At 38.4% G+C, this 19592-nt stretch overlaps 2 protein-coding genes across 3 annotated transcripts in view; one reads left to right on the plus strand and one right to left on the minus strand.

The window, feature by feature from the left end:
* Positions 1–8705, minus strand: part of RGL1 (ral guanine nucleotide dissociation stimulator like 1) — a 287005-nt gene extending 278300 nt beyond the window's left edge. For both annotated transcript variants that reach the window (XM_007989218.3, XM_007989217.3), the window contains exon 1: positions 8306–8705. The gene's annotated coding sequence lies outside the window, so the exon portion shown is untranslated. The remainder of the gene's footprint in view (positions 1–8305) is intronic.
* A 265-nt stretch (positions 8706–8970) lies between these two features.
* On the plus strand, positions 8971–18371 carry ARPC5 (actin related protein 2/3 complex subunit 5). Its single transcript, XM_007989219.3, has 4 exons — positions 8971–9285; positions 11618–11690; positions 14114–14290; positions 16981–18371. Exons 1-4 carry the CDS (start codon positions 9143–9145, stop codon positions 17041–17043), a joined length of 456 nt encoding a protein of 151 aa, XP_007987410.1. The 5' UTR covers positions 8971–9142; the 3' UTR covers positions 17044–18371.
* Positions 18372–19592: the final 1221 nt, after the last annotated feature.

A 19592-nucleotide genomic window follows, 5' to 3' on the forward strand; every position in this document is an offset into this window, starting at 1 on the left:
GAGGGACACATTATCTTGGTGACTCTACCAAGGTCCAGGGTTTGGGGGTCTTAGCTTTGCATGGTCAACTACCTACTTAGTAAGTACAGGGAGAATGGATTTACTCATCGGAAGCAGGTTTGGATTAACAAAGCTCTTGAGACTGATATGTAAAGACAAAAAACTAATGTACTGATTTCTAGTAAGACTTATAACTAAATATGCAAGCATATATTTAAGTCATCCAGGTTATATAGCCTCTCCATGTACATAAGCTACATTGCAAGTCAAATTATCATAAGGTTGCCTTACGGATTAGAGGAGTCCATTATTTGACTCAAGTGTTTAGTGCTATCAGATTCTGCTTTCATAGTGGTGACTGACATCTGCTTAGAATGAAGTGGTGGATGGGGTATGTACAAGGGCATCTCATTCCTGGACAGTGTTTGGGAGGGTCCAGACAGCAAGAGACAACACAAACCTCTATGACCAACTCCCGTCATGGCATTGATTTGCTATGTGACTAGAAATCTGTTTTCTATGTTTCATCAAGCTACAATCCAATCCATATAATATTAAATAGATGAGAATTAATTGAGTTATCATCTAATCCTGTTCATCTGAGAGCAAATCCTATTTCTTTAAATTGCCATTACACCTTTTTCATTCATAGTATACGCAATCCAAAAAGTTCCACAGAATGGAATCTTACTCTTCTTACTGGTTTTTAAGGAAAGCCACATAAATTGAAAAATTTTTAAAAATAATAAATTTAAAAAGGAAAGCCACATCATAACCTGTACTAATTTAAAATAATATTATTTGGCCAGGCGTGGTGGCTCCTGCCTGTAATCTCAGCACTTTGGTAGGCTGAAGCAGGAGGACTGCTTCAGCCCAGGAGGTAGAGGCTGCAGTGAGCTATGATCACACCACTGCACTCCAACCTGGGCAACATAGCAAGACCCTGTTTCTAAAAAATAATATTATTACTAACATTGAGTGAGAGCTATATGTCAAGTATTTTTCTAAGCACTTACATGTATTCATTTAATCCTCCCAATAATCCTATGAGGTAGATATTATTATAATACCTACTTTACAAATAAGGAAATTGTACCACAGATAATTTAATTAACCTCCCAAGTAGTAAACAAAGGCCGAGCTGAGCCTTAAACCCAAGAAGTCGAGCTCCAGAATCCATGTTCTTAATCATTATGCCTTAATACTTCTCTAAATAATAACAAAGCAGATTCACTACAAAGCCTAAAAGAATCCATATTTATTTAGGACCTGTCCTGAAGCTTTTCTGTCATTCTGCTCAAACCACAGTACCAATGGGCATCCTCTAAACTATGGAAGCCAGGTAGGCAGGATGGGCTAGGGTGGAAAACTTTATTTAGTAGGTTCTAGTTACCAGAACTTTGGCCCTGCCCCACTCCCCTGTTGCCCAGGACCTCATGCCAAACATAAATCCCAAGATTATCTTATCTTAGATGTCCCTGACTTTCAGGGATGTACTAAATCTGGGACCCAAGGCAATGGAACATTGTTTTACTGCATTGTCTAGTTAAAATTAAGTGTAAATGGTTCCTCAAAAAATTAAAAAGAGAATTAACATATCATCAGGCAATTCCACTTCTGGGTATAAGAAACAAGGTCCTGGCCAAGCTCAGTGGTTCACGCCTATAATCCCAGCACTTTGGGAGGCTGAGGTGGGAGGATCATTTTAGTCCAGGAGCTCAAGACCAGCCTGGGCAACATAGCAAGACTCTGAATCTATTTTTAAAAAGTAAAGTAATTTTTTTTTTTATAAAACAGGACCTCAAAGAGATATTTCTACACCCATGTTTATAGCAGTATTATTCACAATAGCCAAAAGGTAGAACCAAACCAAGTGTCCATTGACAGATGAATGGATACCCAAGATGTGGTATATACATACAATGGAGTATTATTCGGCTTTAAAAAGGAAGGAAATCTATTCACGTGCCACAACATGGATGAACCTTGAGGACATTATGCCAAGTTAAATAAACCAGTCAAAAATAGGCAAACACCACATGATTCCACCTACATGTGGTAAGTAGAAAATGGTGGTTGCCAGGGGCTGCGGAGCAGGGAACAGGGAGTTATTGTTTAATGGGTACAGAATTAGTTTTGTAAGACGAAAAGAGGTCTGGAGATGGATGTTGGTAATAGCTGTACAACAATGTGCTTAGTACTACTTAATTATACACTTCAAAATGGTTAAGATAGTGACTTTGTTATGTCTATTTTATCATAATCTTTTTTAAAAATTGAATTACTAGTTGACACCTACTGATCTCTCTAAATACAAAAAAAGTGACATCTATTCTGTTAGACTAAATATTAGAAATCAGGCTCTATGTCGCCGGGCACAGTGGCTCACACCTGTAATCTCAGCACTTTGGGAGGCCGAGGCGGGTGGATCACGAGGTCAGGGAATCCAGACCATCTTGGCTAACACGGTGAAACCCTGTCTCTACTAAAAATATTTTAAAAATTAGCCAGGTGTGGTGGTGGGTGCCTGTAGTCCCAGCTACTGGGGAGGCTGAGGCAGAAGAATGGCGTGAACCAGGGAGGCAGAGCTTGCAGTGAGCCGAGATCGCGCCACTGCACTCCAGCCTGGGACAGAGGGAGACTCCGTCTCAAAAAAAAAAAAAAAAAAAAAAAAAAAAGAAGTAAAGATATGTTACTAGAATTTGTGATAATCAGGTTGGGGAACAAAAAGTTGATTTCAATGTTTTGCTTAAAGAGTTAATAGTGGTAATGAGAAAAGAAAAACGTCCATGGTCATGGCAGATACTAAAACAATTATAAGAAAATATTTTGTGCAACTTCTTGCCAATAAATTGGCAATCTAGATGAGATGCATCATTTTCTAGAAACACATAAATTCTAAAATTGATTCAATAATAGAAAGAAAAATCAAACAAATCAATAATCATAGAAGATAAGAATGATCGAAGATCTACCGCTAAAAATATCAGCAAGCCCAGGTAGTTTTGCAGCACACTCTGTAACTTTCAAAGACCAAATAGCATGATAATTTTTCATCATTTAAACTATTGCAGAGCGTAGTAAAAAAAGGTGGAAATCTAAATTCGTCTACAAAGTTAGGCTAACACTAATATCAAAAATGGATAAAGATAGCACAAATAAATAAAATTATGGCTCCATCTTACTTAAAAACAGAAATTATGGCCAGGCATGGTGGGGTGGCTCATGCCTGTAATCTCATCACTTGGGAGACCAAGGCTGGAGAATTGCTTGAGGCCAGGAGTTGAAGACCAGCCTGGACAACATAGGGAGACACTGCATCTACAGAACAAAATTTTTAAAGGCAGCACGCAGTGCCTCACATCTATAATCCTAGCACTGTGAGAGGCCGAGGCTGGCAGATTACTTGTGCTCAGGAGTTCAAGACCAGCCTGGACAACATGGCAAAACCCCATCTCTACAAAAAAATACAAAAATTAGCTAGGGGTAGTGGTGTGCTCCTGTGGTCTCAGCTACTCGGTAGCCTGAGGTGGGAGGATGGCTTGAGCCTGGGAGGTCGAGGCTGCAGTGAGCCAAGATCACACCACTGCCCTCCAGCCTGGGCAACAAAGTGCGATCCTGTCTGAACTTTTTTAAAAAAAAATCTGAAACCACACAAACAAAATATAAACTAATCAAATCTAGCAAGTAATTAAAATGGTAATATTTCACAACCAAATAGAGTTTATTGTAGAAACATGGGAATTTTTCAGTGTAGAAAAATATATATATTCACTACACTCATAAATTCAAAGATAGAAACTATACGATTTTTATGATTAGATCCCCATAAAAGGCATTTGATAATTTTAGCAGTCATTTCTAAAAGTCATAAAGCAAAAGTAAATATGTCAACTGGTGAAATACCAAAGACATTTCCATTGAGACAGGAACAAAGCAGAAGAGCCCAGCACTCAATTTTTCAACACTCTTTTCAACATTCTAGCATATACAATAAGATAAAATAAGTGACAGAAATATTGGAAAAGAAGATGTAAATTATCATTACCTCAAGTATTATACAATGTGATAAGAGATGCAACCTTAAAACAACTGTTAGCATTAATAAAATACCCCCATGCTAAGAAAGAATACAGGATAAATATGTTTTAAAGTCTATAGCTTTCATTTTATATCATAAGCCGTTAAAAAAATCAAATGAAAAAGTCTCATTCACAATACTTTAAAAATAAGACTTATTCTTTGGCACTAAATCTTTTTCCTGAGGCAAGAGTACAGATTTACAATTTTTTTTAATCTTTGAAGTACTAATATATGAATAAAGGTTTATGAAAGTTGCAGATACCAAGATAAAATCACTTTTTGTCAAACACAAACTAGAGCCAGGAGAGCACAAAGGAGTAGGGTTCATGATTGCATGGACGAGATAAAAGACATTTTTGGAAGTCTTGTCTCAAGGACTTTCTAAAATAAGAAATTCTGTAGGACTGCAGCAATTCAGATAAAACGCTCTCAAAACAACACCTGCTCAGTAATAGCATCTCCTCCTCTAAAATGTCGCCAAGTCTGACTATGAGTATCCAAAACCAGTATCTGTTTCCAACCAGCTTATGTGAACTTCTCCTTTTGCCAAATAAAAGTTTCCCTTTGGCCAGGCACGGTGGCTCACGCCTGTAATCCCAGTACTTTGGGAGCCTAAGGCGGGCGGATCACAAGGTCAGGAGATCAAGACCATCCTGGCCAACAGGCAGAAACCCCGTCTCTACTAAAAATATAAAAACTAGCTGGGCGTGGTGGCGTGCGCCTGTAATCCTAGCTACTTTGGAGGCTGAGGCAGGAGAATCCCTTGAACCAGGGAGTCGGAGGTTGCAGTGAGCCGAGATTGTGCCACTGCACTCTAGCCTGGCAACAGAGCGAGACTCCGTCTCAAATAAATAAGTAAATAAATAAATAAAATTTTAAAAAGTTTCCCTTTATCCTCCCTTCTTTGATGCATATGTAGCTTGCCACAGCTATGCATCTCAGGTTATAATCCTCCTTTCTAATTCCCAAATAAATTCAATGTATTTAGAGATTTTTTTTTTCTTTAGCTTACAGGTTTTTTGTTGACAAGTTTGAGTAGAGAGTTCACCCTATCTACTCCACTTTAATGTGTAATCATAAAATTATGTAAAGAAAAAACTTGAAACAAAGAAAAAATGAAATTTTGAAGGTTCGTGTTTTAAAATTTAACACATAACCAATTGATGCAGATATTCATAGGAGCATTAAATCATAAGATAATCTATGCACAATATGCTAAAAATATTTTTATATTTTTATTTATTATGTATATTTATATATATTATGTTGCCAGAGAACCCTGGTATTAAGGCATCCTTACCAGAACCGAAATTTACTTATTTATATTTATAATACGTTTTACATATTTGATTAGCATTGATTTTGCACTTCTATTTCAAATAATAAAAATAAATAATGTCATGTTGGAGGATTCAAAACCTTTTTTTTTTTTTTTTTTTTTTTTGTGAGATGAAGTGTCTCACTCTGTCACCCAGGCTGGAGTGCAATGGCATGATCTTGGCTCACTGCCACCTCTGCCTCCCGGATTCGAGCAATTCTCCCACTTCACCCTCCCAAGTAACTGGGACTACAGGTACGCACCACCACCCCCGGCTAATTTTTTGTATTTTTAGTAGAGACAGGGTTTCCCCATGTTGGCCAGGCTGGTCTTGAACTCCTCACCTCAAGTGATCTGCCCGCCTTGGCTTCCCAAAGTTCTGGGATTACAGGCAAGAGCCACCGCACCCAGCCAGGATTCAATGTCTTTATTTGTTGTTTAAGTATTTAGTGGCAAGTTTGGGGAAGAGAAGCATATGTTAGAATCCTTGGTTTAAAATGTCTGAAAAGAAAGACCTATTATAGCCTTATTAAAGTCCCTTCTAACTGAAAAGATCCTTGGCTGTTTGCATCATCACAGAAAATAAGGAACTATATATACAGCATTAACCTTGAGAAAATTCAGATTCGGTCCTGCTTCGGTATTGAATCAAACTAGGTTATTTGCACAACAAGTAAAATGTCTTAAAACCTTATAAACCTTTTATATCAGGGTAAGCACTCATTTGAAAAATTAAAAGGAAAATAATATTACCTAAGATGAATTAAGTATCATGATAAACATTAAAAATTTAGAATTTGCAAGGAAGTGAAATAATGAGCTTTCTAATTAAAAGATAATTAAGGACAGATTTCTCCACATACACACAAAAATTTCCCTAAAGCTTTATAAAGATATAACTAGCTAATAAGGTGGAGAAGTAATTTATGTGCCCATTAAAAAATACTCAATCTCTGAATGTTAGTCCAAAATTAAGTTGTCAGATCCTTAAATCATTGGCTAGAAACACGTTGAGTACCTATTATGTACGAGGCACTTAGATCATTGTGAGACAATAAAATTTACTGCATTAGAAAAGACATTTTTCACATCTTAAATGCCATAAGCATTATTTGGCTGGCAATTAATTACATTTAACACATTAAACATATAGAGCAAAATTCTGAGCAATCAAAATAATTATACCCTTGAGCAATCGATCATTTAAATTCCTTTCACTATTCCCTTAAGCTGATTTCTACTCTGGGATTCTTTCATAGTTCTCAAATAAGAAAATAAAAAATTTCCTAAATAAGGCAATACAAAAGAATAGAAATGTACGAGAAGAGATGTATTAGCTCTTGAATCTATCCCTGTTTCCATTTGCTCTCAATAGTGCCTCTATTGTTCGATTTTCTCTTCAAAGAAAAATACTGATTTAAAAGAAGAAAAAGTACAATCACCTTTAACAGCTAAAGTGTACTGATTAACATCTACTAAAGTTAGCAAAGACAAACTGAAAAAAAATTATAAAATCTCTATTCTAAGTTACATAATGCCATTCACCATAGCAATGATTTTATACTTCAGTATATGGTTTTTTAAAATAAATATTACCAACAGGTAAAATTTTTTCCTTTGCTGTCTTAAGACAGTCCTAAGATAATTTTTACCAGTGTGTGTGTTCATAACTTGAATGTTAATTTAAAGCAATGTTACTTCTATCACCTAAATGATATACTTATAGAAGAGTGGTTTAATTGGGAACAGAAAAACGCCACATTGCTTCTTCCCAAGAAAAAGGGATGTATTCCATGCTCGAGGTCTCTCTCCCACTCTCTATTTATATATAATATACTGTATAGATAAATACACACACATATATATGTATTTTTTTGAACTTAAGACTGGATGTATGTATTTACACGTATATATCCAACAAATATTTAATTTTGAGATCTCTCTCCCTCTTCTATTATTCTCAGTATGATTCTCAAACTGTAGTCTTTCATTTTTCATTCATTCATCAAGCATGCATCGAGTCCCTTCTGCATGCTTAGTTTTTTGTCAGATGGAAGGAAGATACAAAAGAAAAACTGTCTCTGCCCTTCAGAATCTTTCCATCTCTTCCAGGAACAAGATAAGACACCATATATTATCAAGCAATTTATAACACTAGTCCCAAAACCAATGGTACAAGTAACATGCATTTTACATTTATGTAGAATTTTAGAGCTTGGAAACACTTTCGTGATATTTAATCCTAAGAACAATCTTGTAAAGTGCACATTATTAGCTCCATTTCGGTGATGAGGAATCTGAGACAGAATTTTAAGTGACATGTCTCGTTCAAACATTATGAGCGGAAGAGTCAAGACTTAAGCCTGAGTTTTCTGATTATAAGCCCAGTGCTCTTTTCAACACAGCACTGGAAACCAAAGATTGTGGCACACAACAGGACAACAGCCAGTCTTCTGTTCGAGGTCCAACTAAACTGGACCCATACCTGAGCAATGTCCAGCCAAATGTCCAAATTAATTTTATCCTGCAAATATTTGTTCTTCAGTGTAATACACACAGCACAACTACCATTTCCTTCGTCTTAGTGCCTTTATCTCCTACATTCCGGAAATGGGGATGTCAAATATTTTTTTAAAAATCTGGCCTAGATGGAATCATATAAATCTTAAATCATAATATAAATCTTAAAGGTCTGGTTTCCACCAATCCTTACCCATTTTGTTTTCCCCCAGCACTAGAGAGCCTAACCTACCCTCACCCCTTTTCAGCATTCTTGCTCCAAATAACCACCTATTTTAAGATGTCAATGACCCTTTCCCAAATTCTACAAATTCACCCCAGTTTTGCCAACCGACCCCAGCGCCTGCCCGGACACGTTCCCCTCCCTCCCAGTAGATTTGATACCGAGTTCAGGTTCTGCAGATCCCGTCGTGATGCTGTCACACAGCACTGACAGATAAGATTTGACCTTTCGACTCCGTCCTTGGGGACCTCCCGCTGGCCAAGTAGGGTAGTTCCAACCCCAGGAAACGGGCTTCCCGCTCAGGAACGCAGCCCCTAGCAGCGCACAGTCCGAGGTAACGTCTCCGGCAATTAGAACGATGCTGGGCGCCGGAGTGTGCATCACTCCGCCTCATACTCCTGCCAACTGCAGGGCACTCGGTCCGGCAGCCAGTCCATCCCACCCACATCCAAGTCCCAGCCAGTCGGACCTTACGCAGAACCCGGATGACAGGTCGTTGACGGCTGCAGCAAAAGTCAATGCCACCTGCCGCTGCTGCCCATCACCGACAACCTCAGAACCCCTAGACTGGACCGCAGAAAAGCGTTTCTATGGGAACCCCCTGGGAATCACGTGACGCACTCGGACGACCAATCGTTTCTTACCTCCGCCCGCGATCCAGGTTTCGGCCCTCCCTCTCGCCCCCTCCTCCTTCGCCCAGCCCCGCCCCTTGCTACGGAGAGCCCGCGCCTGCGCGCTGTGTGCTGCGCGCTCCCTCCCCCGCGTGCGCTCTCCGTGAAAGAGTGGGGGCGGCGTGGGAGGCGCCAGGAGAGCGTGAACCTGAAGAGGAAGAAGCAGGGTTGGCGCGCAGGCCCAGAACCGTCCGAGCCACGGCAGCCGGCGACGCCCCAGAGCGGAAGAGGGAAGTGAATCAGGCGCCGGGCAGTGGGCTGCTGGGCTCGGCTTGCTGAGGTAGAGGCAGCTCCAAGAAGAAGCCTTTGCCGCTGGTAGGGATTGGGATGTCGAAGAACACAGTGTCGTCGGCCCGGTTCCGGAAGGTGGACGTGGATGAATATGACGAGAACAAGTTCGTGGACGAAGAAGATGGGGGCGACGGCCAGGCCGGGCCCGACGAGGGCGAGGTGGACTCCTGCCTACGGCAATATCCTTGCATTCGCCGCCCTCCCCACCCTAGCCCAGCCCAGCCCGCCCTTGTCCAGAGACCCGGGAGCCTGAAGGATCCGCGGGGCACCGGCGCGGAGCTGCCCTGTCTACCTGCGGCTAAACCTGTCTCTTTGGGGTCTCCCGCTCTGAGAGGGCAGGAGGAAGCCCCCGTTTCCTACTCAGGAGCCAGGAGACGCGAGGGTCCCACTCTTGGAAGCCTGCCCTCCCCCGCGCGCCTTCCACGCCCCCAGATTCCTCAGGTTGCACCCGAGTGCCTGCCTGCCTGCCTCGGGAACCGGTCCCGCCGGCCGCGCCTTCGCGGCGTTGGGGAAGGCGGCCCGGGCTGGTGGGGAAGGCTGGTGCCGAGCGCCTAAGTTTTTCTTCCTAGAACTCTATTTCCCGGAGTCACATTAGCTCCAGAAATTTCTGATTGTGGGGAACCTGCGTCTTTCCTTAGTGATTTTGTTTTTGTTATTGCTAGCATTAAGATAGTTTATTCCTTACCGGGGGCAGGAGGTAGATGGTACGGTTCGAAAATTGAGGTCCTCTATGCTTTCTGCCCATTGGCCTTTAAAAAAAGAAAAAAAAAGGGAGGGGGGGATTTGACGAAATATACATTGCACAGAATTTGTTAACCGGGGGAGGGGAATGAATACAAAAAATACAAAACTCCTAGAAGGAAGCTTGGAGCCTTTTACCTGCTAAGAAAAGGACAATAGAAAAAACGACGGAAAATGCGTGTGGAGAATCCTTGGAAATATTTAAAATAAACCCCAATGAATAAGATAGAAGATGAGACATTTGTATAAAGCAGAACCATTTTTGTAATCCTAAAATTGATTCCATTTTAGTTAAAATATGGCTGTCAGTTCCCGGTTTCTGTTTTTGCATATTTGAATATTCATAACTTTGGCTTCGTATTTGCATTACATCTTTTTTAGAAAAATGTAAATGTTGCAAAAAACCGAAGCTATAGTTTTAGAAAAATCTCAAACACTGGCTTTTTATGCATTTCTAATTATTGGGTGTATTCATAAGGAAGACTCAATGTCCTGTTATATGGGGAAAATGTGAGTGAAAATATTTAATGGCAACAGTACCCTTTTTTAAAGGCACCTAAATACAGCATTAGACATTTATCAATATATAGTCCTTTGATTGCCACAACTTTCACAATTAATTAGCTGTTGCTCTTTTGCATTATTTAAATAAGTGCTTGGGATCATAAAAAATGAGCTAATCACATGAGGCATGCTTCTCTAGAAATCCCTGCAGCCTTGAAAATAACAGCTTGTCAACCAGAGATTGTGTGTGTGTAAGAACTTTTTCTTCGGAAGATAAATGGTGAACATGCTTCCTAAAAACATTATTTGTGATGGATAGATGGTGTTTTATGAAACCCCAATGTATTTTAGGTAATTTATGGTGACTCTTAAATGGTACCGCTGTGTCCATATCAGTGGATCCGCTTTTTGATCAGTACATCTTAAAATAAAAAGATACTGTCTTTTCTTACCCTTACATACAGCCAGGAAAGACAGCCCTAGTGGTGGGTTACTAGAGATGGAGGAACAAGTGAACTCTGTGGTTTTCCTTTTAGGGGAATGTCTGGTACATTCTGACAGTCTGATTGGCCTTCTGTTTCTCATGCTTGCTAACTCACTAGTGCTTTCAAAGAGAGTGTGAATTTAATAGGTATGGTCTAACACAGTTTGAATAACCTTTGTGAAATATGAGAGAAAATATCTGAAGCAAAAAATTAAGCTGCCACCTAAGGGACATATGAATTATTACATCTTCTGTGATGCCTCTTTTCATCAATATTGAGAGACTGCTAATGTGTATCATTGAGATTGCTGATCTGCCAGCATGTTCTACCAGCATTTCAGTTAATATAGAATATAGTAAAAGTTTGGTCTTTATTTTTTCAATTAGAATCACAGGAAAAGACACATTTTGGTTGATAATAGGTTATTTCATTTGGGGGACTAATAATTCTGATATATATTTTAGGATTTCTTTAACACCACTCTAGGTAATGTTTGCGTATGTATCACACTGGGAAATGAAAGACTATCAAGGTGTTCATTTGATAGTTAGAACCAAGGGTGAAACAATCTTTGCTTTATTAAAAAGAAAGTCTAATGTTCTCTTTTGCTTTTGATATCTTGCCTTTGATTAACATCCTGGAAACCAACACATTGAATTTCCAGTATTGAACATGGTGACCAGTAATTTCGTTTTTATATGTAAATCAAGTCTTCAGAACCAGTGGTTATAATACTTTCCTGGGGGCCATGCTTTGCTGCTACACCCTTAACTTCCATCACAGGAAACATGACAGCTGCCCTACAGGCAGCTCTGAAGAACCCCCCCATCAACACCAAGAGTCAGGCAGTGAAGGTGAGTCGCAGACTACAACACAGTGATCTCTGCTGATATCTTATTCTTAGTAAAGTCCTGCAGTTGCAAAAAAAAAAATCAATATTTTAACTGTTTGCTATCTTTGACATAGAAGAGTTATAATGTAGTTTGATAGGTAAAAATTTCACGTGAAAAAATAGCCCTGTAATGTAGTTATGATAATGCTGCATGGTAAGACACAGTGAGTTCAAATAGTGAAATCATTTGTGTGTGTTTTTAGAGGAGACCACTCAGGCTGAATTTGAGCAAAGGTTTGAAAAATAAGTTAAACCTTTACAAAAATAAACAGATTGTAATTGCTTTTTAAAGATTTTTTAAAACTGTACAAATACTAAATATTCATTATAGAAATCTCAGACACACGGGAAGGTTAAAAAGATAGTCATTTATGGTCCCACCACCCAGAGATAACAGTTACTACTTTGGGGCCTTGCTATATTGTTAGAGTTCCCTTTTTTTTTTTTAAGAATGAAATTTTATAACCTGCTTTTTCGGCTGTATGCAGTGTACGAGAGATTTCCTTCGCAATAAGTTTATTTCTATAGCATTTTTAACAATTGTATATGGATAAGCTGCAGTGTATACATAACTAATCTTTTGTTATATATTTAGACTGACTTTTCCTGTTGTAAACCACTAATATGAATATTTTTTGGTAAATTTTTAATTGTTCTCTTTGAATAAATTGCTAGCAGTGAATTACTGGATCAAAGAACGCACTTTTTTAAGGCTTTTGGTACATGTAGTATTGCCAAATTGCCCTTCAGAATGGTTGTGCAACTTACATTCCCTGCAGTCTTTTAGTAGTTCTTAACCTATTTAGGTATTTATTTAAAATGATGCCCATAGCATCAGCCTCATTGTCCATAACTATTCATGCATCCTAGGAGCTTCAAGAATCTCAACTGAGTAGCAGTAAGTAATAACTTAGGTAAATGTGTAATAATTATCTAGGTAACATAATTTTTTATCGGGGAAAAATTGCTTTGGTTTTTACAAGTTGTAAAGAATGTCGTTGAAATTTCATATTTACCCTGGATGCAAAGATATTTTTCTAAATCTGGTGATTGCATAGTCTTTAAACCAAAGATAACAATAGGTAGTAGAAACATTGTGTGAAATCCTGACCAGTAGGAATGCTGGAGGTAGCACTTTGTGTTGAATGGAAGGAGAAACAAATTGTTGAAAAGGTCAGTTAAGTGTCCCCTTTGCTTGCTTGAATGGGTAAGAAAATAACTGCTTTTGAAGCAGGCTTTTGCTATAGAAAAAGGATCATTATTAATGAACATCACTATATTTCGTATCTACAGTCAATTCATATAAATTACAATTTTCTTTTAAGACAGCTTTATTAAAATTTTAAAAGAAAGTTTTTAAGAAAAAATTACTTCTGAAGGATAAATCAAGGTGGAACTGCAAATCTGCTTCCTTGTTTTGTTGGGTTTTTTTTTTTTTTTGAGACGGAGTCTCACTCTGTTGCCCAGGTTGGAGTGCAATGGCGCAATCTCTGCTCACTGCACCCTCCGCCTCCCGGGTTTAAGCGATCCTCCTGCCTCAGCCTCCCGAGTAGCTGGGATCACAGGCACATGCCACTATGCCCGGATAATTTCTGTATTTTTGGCAGAGACAGGATTTTACCATTTTGGCCAGGCTGGTCTTAAACTCCTGACGTCAGGTGATCCGCCCATCTCGGCCTCCCAATGTGCTGGGATTACAGCTGTGAGCCACCACACCCGGCTGTTTTGTTGGGATTTTTTTTTTTAAGATCAAGACATAAAATGTAAATGTTGTTTTAATAAATTGTTAAATTATCACATTGATCTGTTAGCAAAGCCTCTTGGCTCTGCCTTCAATTATGTCAATAGTCTGTCTAGTTTTTAACCACCTCCACTGCTACTGTGCTCACCACATCCGGCCTGTATTACTGCAATTACCTCCTAATTGCTCTCCCTGCTTCTACCTTATCCCCTACCCCCACTGCTTATTCTCTGTAACATAGATGCCAAAGCGATCCTGTTAAAAGGTGAGTCAGATTATGGCACTACTCTTAAAACCTTCCAATGTCTTCTCATTTCTCTCAGTAAAAGCCAAACTCCTTACAATGCCTGGAGGCCTTACACAATCTGTCCTCCCATAACCTCTGACTTGCTCACCTGCTTTTCTCCCACCAGTCCACTCCAACCACATGGGGTTTTTTTCCTATTCCTGGAACACACTGAACACACACTAATAGTGTGTTCTTTCCTCTGTCTGAAACACTTTCCTCAGTTATCCCAGGCCTTCCTCTTTCATGTCCTTCAGGTCCTTACTCAAATGTCACCTTCTTAGTGTGGCCTTTCTGAAATTCTAAACCATCCTCATACAGATACGTCTAAATGTTCTGTTATTTATTTACCCACCAGGACCGGGCAGGCAGCATTGTCTTGAAGGTGCTCATCTCTTTTAAAGCTAATGATATTGAAAAGGCAGTTCAATCTCTGGACAAGAATGGTGTGGATCTCCTAATGAAGTATATTTATAAAGGATTTGAGAGCCCCTCTGATAATAGCAGTGCTGTGTTACTGCAATGGCATGAAAAGGTAAATTATGAATTATAAATGTACATAACTGGTTCTTTTACAATAGGGGATGACAGTGACGACCTCTCTCACCTAAATAACCATTTTGACTTGGTTGTACATTTGTTATTACAAATAAAATGCATGAAAATGATAGTTCATATTTATGTTTACTAGCCTTGGTCTTAAGAGATTCTGATTCCAACACTTGTGTTTATTCAGCAATGATTATTAGTAATTAAACATAATCTTGAACTCTGAATTAAATCAAAACTTTGTAAAAGAAAATAAGCAGTATAAATCAAGAATTCTTTCACAGTGACCAAAGGGTGAAAACAACACAAGGATCATCAACAGATGAACAGGTAAATTGTAGTACATACATACAATGGAATATGATTCAACCATAAAAAAGAATGACATTCTGACACATACTATAACATGAGTAAACCTTGAAAACATACCAAGTGAAATAAGCCAAATACAAAAGAACTAATATTTTATAATTTTACTTATATGAAATAATCTAAGATAGGCAAACACAAAGGGACAGAAAGTCCTTAGAGGTTACCAGGAAGTAGGAAAAGTAAGGAATAGGGAGTTAGTGCTTAATGGGTACAGAGTTCCTGCTTGGAGTGGTAAAAAAGTTATGGAAACAGATAGTGGTGATGGCTACAATACATTGTAAATGTAATTAAATGCCAATGGATTTTACACTTAAAGATGGTTAAAATGGCAAATTTTGTGTTAGATATTTTACAACTTTTTTTTTAAAGAATTAGGGGTTTGGAGGATCAAGAATTCTTAAATCATTTTTTTTCTATTTTCATGCATATATTTTGCAATGTAAGTAGATGCTGGTACATCATCTGTCAAAAGTACAAGGGATTTTGAGCTTTGGGTAAAAAACTGGATAACATGTAAATAGAACCAGCCATAAAAATATTAAGTGTTTGAAGTGTATCTGAATGAAAACACACACATAAGAAAAAAGTACATAGTAAAACTTGTTGTTTAGCCTTGGTCAAGTCACTTTATCCCTCATACACTATCAAAAAGAACTAACATTTATGGATAGGGTAACCATTCCTCACAATTTTCACAGGATAGCCCCAATTTATGCTTGTTGTCCCATCATAACTATAAATAGTTCCCCCTTTTACTCTAAAATGTACCAGTTTGGATAGTAATTTATATGGCACCCTATTCATGGAACACTTTCTGTTGCCAGGCACCATACTATTAATGTTTTAATTTAATCTTTACAACAACCCTATGAAATACATAAATATCTTTATCATCCTCAATTTACAGATGAAGCGCCAACTTTAAAACCAAGCAGCCTAGTTCTAGTATAGCCTCAAGATTGCAGTGAACATTGATTAAGCACTTATTATATTCCAGATACTCTTCCAAGGACTTTATAAATATTAACTCATTTAATCCTCATGAAAACGGAGGGAAATGTTTGCTATTATTCCTCTTTTGTAGCTGAGGAAACTGAGGCATGTGTGAAGTCTTCATTTCTTCCAAATGTCAGTCACCAGTTTTTACCAATCTTCTAAGTATTTCTGAAATCTATCTGTTCAAGTGTATCTAATGCAGCTGTTCACAGCATCTCTCTCAGTCTGTTGCCATAGCTTCCTGACTGGTTTCCCAGCTACCAGTTTTGCCTCCCTCAAATCTGTTCTCTACCCAGCTAACAGAATGATCTCTTTAAAATCAGAATTGTCCTTGTCAGTCACCTGCAGGATAAAGTCAAAGTTCGCAAGTCTGGTTTCATCTTCCATGTCATTCTTCCCCTCAGGCTATAGCAATGCCAGCCTTTTTCCTGAATGCACCATATCGTTTCACACCTCCATACATTTGCTCATGATTTTCTGGTGTTAGCCTGTCACCTGCTCATTCTTTTAATGTGTCATTTCCTCCAGTAAGCCTTAGCTGAAACATTCCTCTATACTGTTAATCTGGGTATAAACCACTCCCTGGTGCTTTAATAGCACCTGAAGCACAACTCTCATTTCACACATTAGATTAAAATTATCTGTTTTTATGTCTGTCTCCTCGTGCTAGACCAGAAAATGCTGTATTTGTTCACTTTTGTATCCCCAGCATCTAGCACAGTACTCAGTATACAAAGGTATTCCATAAATATTTTTGAACAGAAAGAAACCAGAGCTCAGATTCCTAATACTTGATCATTACTGTCTGTTTTTCAAATTAGAGTCAGAGTTAAAGTTTCTAAGTTCTTAACTATTAAACAATACCTTCTTTCTTTGGGAGAAAAAAATCTGACAAAGGCTAACTAATCGAAGTGGAAGTTGGGATGGTTGATCCCAGTTTGAATTTTCTCCTGACTGTGTGGTGAGAATGAGAGATGCAGAATGTCCACCTGTTTCGAGCAGGAAGACTACGCTGCAGATTTTTTAAAACATTATTTAGAATTAATGTACTAGAATGTAAACTATTATCTCGCTAAACTGTAAGCTCATGAGGGCAGGGACTTTCAAGGTTTTGTTTATTGCTGTAACCCCAGTGCCAAGAACAGTAGTACCTGGTGCATAATTGGTGTTCAAGAATTTATTATTTGTTAAATGATAAATTCAGGGTCTATAGCCATGCCCATTCCTTCTGTAAGAAAACTGTTTTACTTAATATGAGAATTGACCTTTTACGATTCTGTCAACATTTACATCTTGGTTTGTTTTTAGGCACTTGCTGCTGGAGGAGTAGGGTCCATTGTTCGTGTCTTGACTGCAAGAAAAACCGTGTAGTCTGGCAGGAAGTGGAAATCTGCCTCGGGAGTGGGAATTGCTGGTACAAAGACCAAAACAACCAAATGCCACCGCTGCCCTGTGGGTAGCATCTGTTTCTCTCAGCTTTGCCTTCTTGCTTTTTCATATCTGTAAAGAAGAAAATTACATATCAGTTTTCCTGTAATGAAAATTGGGATAATATAGAAGAAATTGTGTTAAAATATAAATGTTTCATCCTTTCAAAACCATTTCAGTGATGTTTATACCAGTCTGTATATAGTATAATTTACATTCAAGTTTAATTGTGCAATTTTTAACCCCTATTGGCTGGTTTTTTGTTTTGTTTTGTGTTATTTTTACCTAATACTGAGAGATTTGGTCAGAATTTGAGGCCAGTTTCCTAGCTCACTGCTAGTCGGGAAATGGTATTTATAAAAAATATGAGAGACTGGCAGCTCTTAACATTGCAAAACTGGACCATATTTCCCTTATTTAAGCAAAATATGTTTTTGGAATAAGTGGTGAGTGAATACCACTACTGAGTTCTAGCTTTGTTTTTGCTTGCCTCCTGATGATCTGTACTGTGGGTTTAAGTGTGCCACTTTCTCTCAGCATCCAATAATCATGGCCTCTCAATTTATTTGTGATCGCCCAGGGTTCAGAGCAAGAAGTCTTGCTCTATACAAATGTATCCATAAAATATCAGAGCTTGTTGGGCATGAACATCAAACTTTTGTTCCAATAATATGGTTCTGTTTGGAAAAAAACTGTAAATCAGAAAGAATGATTTGCAGAAAGAAAGAAAAACTATGGTGTAATTCAAACTCTGGGCAGCCTCTGAATGAAATGCTACTTTCTTTAGAAATATAATAGCTGCCTTAGACATTATGAGGCATACAACTAGTATTTAAGATACTATTTAATATGCCCCGTAAATGTCTTCAGTGTTCTTCAGGGTAATTGGGATCTCAGAAGATTTGGTTCAGATCCAAACAAATACACATTCTGTGTTTTAGCTCAGTGTTTTTTTTAAAAAAGAAACTGACACACAGCAAAAAATGGTTTACTTTGTTGGACAAACCAAATCAGTTCTCAAAAAATGACCGGTGCTTATAAAAAGTTACAAATATCCAGTAGTTCCAAAACAAACCACCTGATCAAGGAGGAAGTCAGCTTGTGATTAGTATTTACATTGGACACCAGTTTTGTAATCACTGACTTATGTGCAAACTGGTGCAGAAATTCTATAAACTCTTTGCTGATTTTGATACTTGCTTTTTGTTTCATTTTGTTTTGTTTTGTAAAAATGATAAAACTTCAGAAAATAAAATGTCAGTGTTGAATAATTTATTTTTCTTTGACTTTAACACTTACGAATGTATGGTTAATTAAGAGGAAAGGTTTTCTGCTTCTAGCACCAAGTACTATACTCTTAACAGGAACAATTTGGTAGGGTTTTTATAAGACTATATAGATAGAAGATGATAGAGAAGAGAGTCATTAATGATGTCAGAGCACTGCTGAAGCCTTTGGAGTGATTCCATAGCCCTCTGGATGGCAGCTGAATACCTGTATGTAGTGTCACTGCCCAAAGACCTGGACTAGATAGTGCAAAGTAGCCTAGCAGCTGCAGTCATTCATTCTCAACCTCCAAAATTCTCTTTCTTACACCTCAAATCTATTATTGTACTGACCTACTCACAGCAACTTCTGTTTGGTTTCGATCTGCGCCTGACTAGATTCCCACTTTAAAACACTTCCAGGCAATTCCTGGGTGAAGATAAGCTGAGCAATAGGTATTATTTTTAAATGTTACTTAGAGATAGGGACTTGGTATGCTGCCCAGGCTGGAGTGCAGTGGCTGTTCACAGGTGTGATCATAGTGCACTGAAGCCTCAAACTCCTGGCTTCAGGCAGTCCTCCTGCCTCAGCCTCCGGAATAGCTGGAACTACAGGCGCACATGCCACTGTACCTTAGCCAATAGGTATTAGAGGTAGTCAAGTAGGTATAGCATAACCAATTACAAACTTTAAAATCAAATGATACCAAATGTTTTTTCATAAAATCCTTCTTAACATCACTTTCATAACAAGCATTTGGAAAAATTCTGGAGTTCATATTCTGTGTTCACATGAATGGATGTATTTAGAATCTGCCAGTCTATCAGCTTTACTGAGGGGAGATAATAAAAATATTTAACAAGTAGTATAATGTAGAGACCGAGTCAAAATGGATACCAGCTGGAAACAACTGGTTCAACTGTTGCCTCCTGACTAAATGTCAGCCCAGGGTATAGTAACCATGACACAATACTATCCTTGGTGAAAAGCGTTGGGAATAGGATTAATTGTGGGGGAAAAAATGCCATAGGGATACTTTTAGCACAGAAGTAGTTATTTACCTCCCATTCTCCTCTTTTAATCTCAGTGGTTTTATTATTTGGTTTCTTTTTTGCCATTTTACAAAGGGGAGGAAGTGGAAAACATAATCCCTTCTTGGTCATTGGGTAACAGCACCATTTAGGTAACAGTCATACTTGATGGCAAGTATGATGATATTTTAAGGA

Source organism: Chlorocebus sabaeus, chromosome 25 (genome assembly GCF_047675955.1).
Source record: "Chlorocebus sabaeus isolate Y175 chromosome 25, mChlSab1.0.hap1, whole genome shotgun sequence".
Taxonomy (NCBI): domain Eukaryota; kingdom Metazoa; phylum Chordata; class Mammalia; order Primates; family Cercopithecidae; genus Chlorocebus; species Chlorocebus sabaeus.